The following is a 9,952-nucleotide window of genomic DNA, read 5'->3' on the forward strand; positions in this document are numbered from 1 at the left end:
GGGCCAGCTGGGTTTTCCCGAGGGAAACCCGTGGCGGTAACCGTGGCTCAGCTTAAACAGAAACGACGGCTGGCGGGGCTGAGGGTCAGACTCAGCTGGCGACGTTAATAAGTTCACGATCTGCACCGGTAGGACGGGGCGTAAAGAAAGACCGAAATTGCCAAGGGAGGGGCGAAGAGGGATGCAGAAGTGCAATCGCAGGGGAGGAAGAAGCGAAAGAGGAGAAGGGGGCCCGCTAGTCTTCCCAGTTTATAAGCAAAGCGTCCAATTCCACCTTTGTCGCGCGCCTTTCCCGGGTCTCCACCAGAAGCACACAGTGTCCTAGCCCCACTTTCCCCATTGCACCCTGACTCCTGGGATACTTTCACCTCTCGCACCCGGCCCTCCTTTCTCCTCATCCTCCCCTTCTCTTGGTACGAAGCCCCTGCTTGGCCCGGGCTCAGAGAGTAGTGATCCGGGACGTGCAGGTGCCATTACGGAAGACGCCGCCGGACTCCAGGTTCTCAGGCTGGAAGTCCTCCACACTGTAGGCGCGGCTCTTGAGGGCCGTGGCGTAGTAGTCGACTGGCTCCTCGGCGGCGTTGTCCATCCAGCTGAGGCAAAGGATGCGCTGGAAAGAGCGCTTGAAGTTGTCTGAAAGGAAGCCATAGAGGATGGGGTTGGCGCAGCTGTTGGCATAGCCGAGGATGACCGACAGCTGGCTCACCGTGGCGTCGTCCTGCTCTGCGAACACGTTGACTAGCTGCACCACATAGAAAGGCATCCAGCAGATGACAAACACCATCACCACCATCATCACCATCAGGGTGATCTTGCGCTCCGAGCGCTTGCGCTGTTGCCAGCCGGCCTTGAGGGCCACCATGCGCATTTTGGCGATGATGAGCACGTAACACAGGCAGATGGCCCCGACGGGCAGCAGAAAGCCCATGAGAAAAGTGTACAACACGAAGCCCACCAGCCAGCGCTGGGCGGGCTCGGGCATGAGCATGTTGCAGGCCACCGTGCCGTCACTGTTGGCCGCCGTGCGCGAGAAGACCACGATGGGCAGAATGACGAGCAGCGATAGCACCCACACGCCCAGATTCACCACCTTGGCCACGGTGGGCCGGCGGTAGCGTGCTGCCTTGATAGGGTGCACCACGGCCACGTAGCGGTCCACGCTAAGCACAGTAAGACAGTAAATGCTGGTGAACATGTTGACTGCGTCCACGCTGAGCACGAGGCGGCAGAGCAGCGCGCCGAAGGGCCAGTGGCGAAGCAACGTGGAGGTGACCAAGAAGGGCACGCTGAGCATGAGCAGCTCATCGGCGATGGCCAGGTTGAGGATGTAGATGTTGGTGGCCGTCTTCATCTTGGCGTAGCGCAGGATCACGTAGATGACCATGGAGTTCCCACACAGCCCCACCAGGCACACCACGGAGTAGATGAAAGAGATGAGGATAGCGCTGCCCTGGCCCTCGCTCAAGGTCCCGTTCTGGGACGCATTTCGCCCCGGCTCCTCCATCCCGTCTGCAGCTCCGGCCCCGGGGCCCCTGCTGCCGCCGCCTTCGCCACAGCTGCCTGGGCTGGGGCTAGGAGAGGAGGGAGAGGAGGCGGTGCCATTGGGGAACAACATGGGGGCCGATGGGGCTGCCAGGGCTGGGGAGTTCTACTGGCGCCCCCGCCGCTTGCGCTGTCACTTGGCACCCCGGCCGTCCGCCCGCAGCTCACAGCCGCTGGGCGCCTGGGGGAAGCGCTCAGAGACTGCAGGGAGCGCGGCTCCACCGGCGCCGGCGGAGCGCATCGCCCAGCGGCTGCCTGCGCGCAGCCGCTCGCCGCTCCAGGGCACCTGGGCACACGCGAACGTGCCGGGAGACTAGGGCCCCGCGCGGCACAGCCATTAACTGCCGCGGCTGTGGGCTGGTGAATGATTAATAGGCACCACCCGCGCGTCAGCAGCTACGAAAATGGGGGGGGGGGCGGAGAAAGAGAGGGAGGTAGGCGATATAGGTGGCTTATCACCCCTCGCCCCATTTTTTCCTTCCCAGTTTTGAGCTCCGATCGACTAGAGCAGCTGCTTCTGTGGTTCCCCTGCAGCACCTCTTTACCCATCCCCTTCAGGGGGACCTGGGGAGTTTCTCCGCTTTCATGAAGGGTGGATGGGAAACAAAGGTGGAGATTCTGTCCCATCTCACCCTGCTTCTATCCAAAGCAAAGACTGAAGCAGACCCTAGGCACGGATGTCTGGAGTTCATCTCCGTTTCCCTCAGTTGCTGCCCCACCCTGGGGGACCCACTCCCGTCCAGTCGTCCGGGACCCCAAACTCCCACCTCCACCCCCCCCCCCCCGCGCCTGCTCTGCTCCTGAGAACCGCTGCGGAAGTCCTTACCCAGGGCACGCTACCTCCAGACCGACGCGTAGATGGCCCGTGCAAAGTGCCTGTGAGGTCTGGTAGCGCGGTGACGTTCTTCGTGCGGTCCCACTCCTTTCCTTGGGCGGGACCCCAGCACAGGCGCCCACTCAGATTTACTCTGAAGAGTCGCGGAAACTGACCCTACGCCGAGAACATTACAAGGAAGAAGGACAGCAACTGTGCGTTAGGGACTCCTGCGTTACAACCCCGCAGGCGGCTCTTCGAGGGAGGGAGTGTTCGGAGGCCTGAGAAAATCATCGCGAATCTCTTAATACAGCTTGTAGTGCCCAGAGCCCACTACGTCTCCCAGAGGAAAATCGACTTTAGAAAGGAGGACGCGCGCCTGGGGGCACAGAAGGAGCCCGAGGCTCCCCCCGCCTCCCTCTCCCCGCCCCCTCCCCTCCCAAACGTGCCAGGCGCGGTATTGGAAATCCATCTAGGTGTTCGCTGGGTATAGATACGGCTGCGCCGCTTGGAAAGGCTCCGCCCGCATCCCTGATTACTTTGTACCCGGGAGAATTGGTGGGCCCCGGGGGAGGAGAGTGTATATAGGCCTGGGAGAGCAGGGATGCCAGTCGGGACCGGCAGGTGATCAGACCTGTCACCAACTCCAGGAACATCAGGAAGACCTTCGAGTCTCTCTGTGAAATACTTAAGATTGCATTTTTCTGAGGCCCCTGGATGTGTGCCAGGTGCCTAAACTTTTAAGACACAAAAATCAATGTAGGCATGCCTAAAGCTCACTGACTTCATTTAGGAACTGAACAGTTACTGTGTTTAAAAAAAAAAAAGTTCAATCATCATGGTTTTTAAGGATCTCTAGGACTTTCCACCATCCCTAGTCTGGGCTCCCTTTGGCTTTCCAATCCTTCCAGTCCAAAGAAGAATCACTCCATCCAGCTCCCCAATTCTTTTCAAGATCCCTTCAAGTCTTTGTCTGAACCATGCAGGTTCCCAGGAAGACTGACCTTCAGCAGCCTAGTGCTGCGGGGCCTCTTTCAAGCCTAAGCTTTGTGTCAGTTTTCGTTAGTTCTTCCTCTCAGCCAGGTGGCACCCACTGTGCTGTGAGTCTCAGCTTCCCTCTCATCAGTACAGTTTACACTAAGAGACGCAAACCTAAACAGAAACTAAATTCCTCATCGAGCATATTTGTACCAGACAGTCCAGAATGCAGAAATGGATGCAGAAATTGGAAGGAAAAAAAAAGTAAAATTTCTATTTCCCCCTTGCTTTATCTGGGTATCATTTGCATGTATGTGCTTTAGTTCTCAAAACTAAGTGCTCCTCAAAGCAAAAGAATAACTTTTGTAGTGTGTTGATTATAGCAATCAGAGATAAAAGAAAAGATGACAGACTGTCATAGGAATGTGTGCAATGGACACTGAATTATTAATGAGAAATGTGCTGGGAAGAAATCTGAAATTTCCTAAGACCCAAGCTGCTTAACCCATTGCTTTATCTCAACAAATTACTTTAAGTAGGATGTGGAATTCGTGGTTAGTTGTATTTCGTTTTCCTTAAAAAATACAGTGCATATGGAGAATAAAAAAAAAGAATGTTCATCAGGTTTTTTAAAAACCAGCTTCTTTTTCCCCAGCAGAGCTTTTAACAAGCCAAACCTCGTAATGATTTAAATGCCTCTTTGCCAGTCACTGACTAAGGACACCTGGCTATTCCTCAGGGGGGTGACATTTCAACAGTCATCATCATCTTGGCTTTGATCATGGTTGCTCCAGGGGGAGTGGGTGATGGGAGCCAGTAAAGCACAGCTCTGTTGTTCAGGATCTCATAAGTTTATTTTGCAGCTCATTTTAGGGAAATCTCCTCTCAATTTACTGGTAGCCTCATATACAAAAGAAGAAAACTTAAGACCTGATGTGAGCATGCTTTTTTGTTTCTTTGTGAAGTGGTTTCTATGATGAATTTTTAATCCATGAAAAGAGACTGACAATAAGATGCTACTTTACATCCACTAGGGTGGCTATAATAATTTTTTTTAAGGAAAAGAAAGATAACAAATGTTGAGCATATGGAGAAATTAGAACCCTTATATGTTGCTGGTGGACATAAAAAATGATGCAGCAACTTTAGAATATTTGATGATTCCTCAAAAAGTTAAACAGAATCGCCATATGACCCAGCAATTCCACTCCTAGGTATTTACTCCCCAAAACCAAAATAGGTATTTGAACAAAACACTGTCCATGAATCTTCACAACAGGACTATTCATAGTAGCCAAAGAGATCAACAATCCAAATATCCATCAGCTGATGAATGGATAAACAAGATGTGGTCTATCTTTTTATGATCCATCCATAAAAAGGAATGAAGTTTCACAACGCACTACAACATAGACAAACCCTGAAAACATTACACAGAGTGAACGAAGCCAGACACAAAAGTCACATATTGCATGATTCCATTTATATGAAACATCCGGAGCAGCCGAATCCATAGAGACAGAGCAGCTCAGAGGTTGGTAGGGGTTGAGGGGGAGAGGGAATGGGAAACGAGTGCTTCATGGGTATGGGGTTTTTGGGGGGATTTATGAAAATTGCTGGAATTAGATAGTGGTGGTGGTTGCACAATGCTGTGAATGTACTAAAAGCCACTGAATTGTACACTTCGAAATGGTTAAGATTATGAATTTTATGTCATGTGAATTTCTCTTCAATAAAAAGGGAGATTGAGATGGCTATGAGCCATGCAGTGTTATCAAATCTTTTCAGCCATGTATTTCTTAACATTGCATCTGTGAACTAATGCATGAACAAAGGAAAACAACCAAGAAAAAGGCAGCATGTTTCTGGGCTAAACAACATATGATTGGAGTTGCAGCTGTTTTAAAATTATATTAAGGGCAGGAGCTCAGTTAGGAATCTGCCTTCCTCTCAGACCTCAATTTAATATAAGCATTTCTTAAAGAGACAAGAACGCTAATGTAGTTAATTATGTATCTAAAGCCTTGAAAAGCTTAAAATGAGCTTGTTTTCTCCAAGACAGTTAGCTGTCCCTCATTTCTCTCTTCTTCTGTTACTATCTTTCCTATGCCTCTATGATCTGAATATTTCTCCATATGAGAGAAGAAAGAAGATGGCTTTCAAGAAGGGGAGAATGAAAGTCCTAATTTAGGAAGCTGCAGATTCTTAGGCAGACTGATTTTCTTCCCCCACCTCTATTCTCTCCTACCAGCTACACTCCCCTGTGCTATCATGTACCAGGTGTACACTTTGATTACTGTGTTTATCACACTGTGCTGTGATTTGTGTGTGTGTGTGTACTTGTCTGTCCTCACTTCTAAATCTGTAAGCTTGTCCAGAACAGGGGCTATATTTTATTTATCTTTATACCCACAACACCTAGCACAGAACCTGGGAAATTGTGCAATACCTCCTTGTTCTATTTTCCCAAGGCATCCCATGGATAGTACCTTCTTTTTTCTAACCCATAAAATTTAGGCACAAAGAAATGAACTTTGGGCCTCTTGCAAGAAGAGCTCTGATATCTGTGTAATATCACCATCTGTAATAATTCCTTATACATTTCAATCTTTTGAATAATTTCAATCTGCATATCCTATATCAATAGTGATCATGCCGATGACTCATTCATTGATCATTCCTGGTCTCAAATTTACTGGCAGAGAAAGGGCTCTGGAAAATGGGTAGTACATACTTCAGTAGCTAATGATAGTTATTTACTAGTATCATGCAGTGTGAAAACCATTATACGTGGAAGATCATTTCTTTCTCACTGCAGCCCTATGTCCCAGTTGGTTTGGTGAAATAGTAATTAACAGGAACTCAAACTCTGCTTCTGTCAAAATCATTACTAATGTGTTTTTTTCCAGTTGGATCCTATGGTGATCCTCAAATGAGCTCCTTTAATCCAGGTCAGTGGTAAAGGGCTGGCTGGGGCCAGGAATTAAAGGGAACGCTTCCTGGAACATACTCTGCACTGGCATCATCAGAGTTGTGTTTACACACACCTGTCTTGGAAGATGGGACCAAACTGGCTATGAGGGGTAGGCACCGCTCAGCAATATGACCCACAGCAGAGGTATAGGTCACTCAAGGGCCATCTGTCATTAAGCAGTTAACATGATGACAGCCTAATAAGAAAGTCACCAGAGTGCAAAGGTAGCTATAGGGCTAAGGAACAATCCTGGACCTCATTTCCCAATGATGCCCCATTGCTTCACAAGAGCCCTGATGGCGTGTGGTTCAGTTCATCACCAATCTCAGCAAACCCGCCCTAGCTCACTGATTTTCCTATTGCCTCTCTGTGAAACAGCAGGACAGCATCTTTTTTTTTTGTGCTTTCAAAAAACACACATGGTGCAACAACTCCCATTTATCTCTATGGATTCTCTACTACTAAATGATATTTCTGAGAACAAGAATTCAACACATACAGAAAAGTTTTCACTATTATTGATGGATAAATAAAAATAAAACAAAAGCAGCCACACGTTAGTTACCTGTATTATTTTGAGTAGTCCCGCCCAGTAATACATTCTTCTGTAATGTAGTCTCTGTTAGTCAAGGATTTCAAGATTGGTTGCATTGGTTTCGATGCACTTTGGTGGCATTTTTCTTTTTAGCAGGAACTACAAAAAAAAAAAAAAAAGCTTTCTAAGGCACAAAATCATAATTTTGTTTCTTTTGACTGATGTTTGATTTTTGAGCAGAGTGTCTAAACATTTACAACAAATCACCCATTCTTTGAGAGAGGGCTGTTCCTTTGGAGTGGGCTGTACCTGTCAGTCAGCTTCACCAGTTAAGGAACAACCCAAAGCCAGCAAAGGGCCAGGTGTGGAAAGTAAAGCCATTTTGTAGGTGAAAGCTATGTAGCCTTCTTTAAGATATAAAACGTTTTATTCTTAATTTAAAAACAAAAGGCATATAATTAGAGAGAGATTTAAATCTATGTAGCCATCATAACACCTGCCTAGGCACGTGCTCCATCAGCCAAAACACTGCTTTACTTAGATGACAGGAAGCAGCTTAAATGCTGGTCTTTTCTCCTTTTCCACAATTAAGTTGGAAGTGGTCAGTGGCATGTCTGTGTTGCTTACATGTCTGTCTTCTGCTGGAAGCAGGAAGAATGGGCCATGGGTGGTGGACTCAGAACCACCGAGAGTGGTCCAGGAAGGGAATGGCTGGATTGCCTGCTCACTCCCTCCTCCTGAGGACTGGCAACCTCACCACCTACACTGTGCCCTGCCTCTGCTCTCTCCTTTCTTTAGGCAGTTGCTGGGGCAGTAGTGGGGAAGGGATGGTACTTCACTTTGACCTTGAGGAAGCAGCGAGAATGCCTACCCCTATTTCCTATTGGGAGAAGCAGGTGAGAAGATTGCACAGTCCAGGTGGGACCACCTGGCCTGATCAGGAAGTCACCATTCTTTGACAGCTGCCTGGGTGAACTGAAATTTCACTGCTCATGCAATTAGCCAGAACACAGGTTTCTGATACTATATCCTATGATTTTTTTAAAAATTCATAGAAGAAATCTTCAGACTATAGTAGAATACTGACATAATTACATAATTGTATATCGTCACTTATGGTCCCCATTTCTTAGTGAGAAAGAACTGGAAATTAACATCAGAATTCCATTATGTATGAATAATGCTGTGTTTTTAATCAAAACTGAGTAATTTGTTCATTAATTTAACAAATATTTATTGAGTGCCCACTCTGGCAGGCACTGTTCTAGGCATTGGAGATGCAGTTGCAAAGATTAACTACTTTCCAGCGGAATTCTAGTGAGGCAGAAAGAGAGTCAACAGATGGACACATGGGTACTGTAACTGCATTTAGTGGTAAGTTCTAAGAAGACAAGTAGGGGCAAGAGACCAGAGAGTGCTGGAGGGGTGGGTGTATTTGACCTAGATTAGATCAAAAGGGCAGGGAACGTGATGATGAAAGAGCAGCCCTGGAGGATGTGAAGGTTAGGGAGTACTGTAACTTCAGTTATAGCAGCACGTGTGAAGCAGGGGTGCCAGGCACACTTCAGTTACACCCCTGCATCCCTCCTTTTTATTTATTTATTTTTTGCTTCCTAACGTCACAATAATTTAGAGAACACCTTTAGATCTCATCTAGACTGCTCTTAGAACGTGGTGGATCCCGCTGACTATTTCAGTTGAGCTTTCCGAGCCCTAGGAAAGTAGATTAGGGAAACAACAGCCTCTGTAGAGTGCTGTCTTTGCAAGGTTTCTCCTCTGGGGCTATGGTCCATGTTACACTGGCACCTGTAAGCAGATAAGGGAGGAAAAGGCCAGGAGTTCAACATGTGTAAAAGCCAGTTCTGAAACTGAGAACCCTTGAACAATGCATGTCTTCTTCTTCTCAGTGAATTGGGAAAACTCCTTCTGAGTGGTGAGGCACAACCATGCGTGCTCTGGATTATCTGCCAGGGAAGAGCACGGGACACCTGAGCTCATCCCCGAGATGGGTGATGGCGTGCTGCTGGTTTCTCACGGCCGAGACTTAAAAACAGATGAAAACGAGGATCTGCTTCAGACCAGACTGTGTGCAAATGAGTGTATCTGACAGCAGGGACTGGAAAGAGGAAGGCAGCCTAGATGGGGAAGGGGCTTGGTGGGAAAGGGAAGGTTCTGGCACGTTGCAGGACACGTGGGCTTAGTGTTGTCTTCTGTAATCACACTTTATATGCAACTGGCTACTATAGCAATTCTGGGCAAAAACAAAATTCTGGTTTTCAATCATCACATGTTTCTCTCATTGCAGGTAGTGCAAAACTCATACTGGAATTAACAAAGTCTCAGATGTAAATAAGTAATGATTCAGGGGCTTCCCTGGTGGCGCAGTGGTTGAGAGTCCGCCTGCCGATGCAGGGGGCACGGGTTCGTGCCCCGGTCCGGGAGGATCCCACATGCCGCGGACCGGCTGGGCCCGTGAGCCATGGCCGCTGAGCCTGCGCGTCCGGAGCCTGTGCTCCACAACGGGAGAGGCCACAATAGCGAGAGGCCCGCGTACCGCCAAAAAAAAAAAAAAGGGAATAATTAGTGATTCAGTTGACTCAGCACCTCCTAGAGAGCACAGCCCCTGTGACTCCCTGCCCAGGGGTCCCAAGCCCACTTCCAGGCCCAGGGTGGCCGACTGCAGAGCAGATACAGACACCTCTAGGCTGGAGGGGAGGCCAAGGTGTCTCTACTCTGTACATGAGGCTGCTCACTGTGCAGGACAGAGCCAGGGGTGGAAACTGAAGTGGGCAGATTCCAGTGCAGAGCTCGTGAGGAGTGCCGGAGTCTACATTCAAATTTTACCAGGTCCTAACGAAGGTAAGATGATAGGGCATATTTTTTTTTTTTTTTTTTTTTTTTTTTTTTTTGTGGTACGCGGGCCTCTCACTGTTGTGGCCTCTCCCGTTACGGAGCACAGGCTCCGGACGCGCAGGCCCAGCGGCCATGGCTCACGGGCCCAGCCGCTCCGCAGCATGTGAGATCTTCCCGGACCGGGGCACGAACCCGTATCCCCTGCATCGGCAGACGGACTCTCAACCACTGCGCCACCAGGGAAGCCTGATAGGGC

General features: G+C 48.7%; 1 protein-coding gene across 1 annotated transcript; it reads right to left on the reverse strand.

The window, feature by feature from the left end:
* Positions 1-439: 439 nt before the first annotated feature.
* SSTR1 (somatostatin receptor 1) lies at positions 440-1,615 on the reverse strand (the record flags this gene model as incomplete). Its single annotated transcript, XM_082840639.1, has 1 exon — positions 440-1,615. One exon carries the CDS (start codon positions 1,613-1,615, stop codon positions 440-442), a length of 1,176 nt encoding a protein of 391 aa, XP_082696765.1.
* Positions 1,616-9,952: the final 8,337 nt, after the last annotated feature.

Source organism: Leucopleurus acutus (genome assembly GCF_964270905.1).
Source record: "Leucopleurus acutus genome assembly, chromosome: 1".
NCBI lineage: Eukaryota > Metazoa > Chordata > Mammalia > Artiodactyla > Delphinidae > Leucopleurus > Leucopleurus acutus.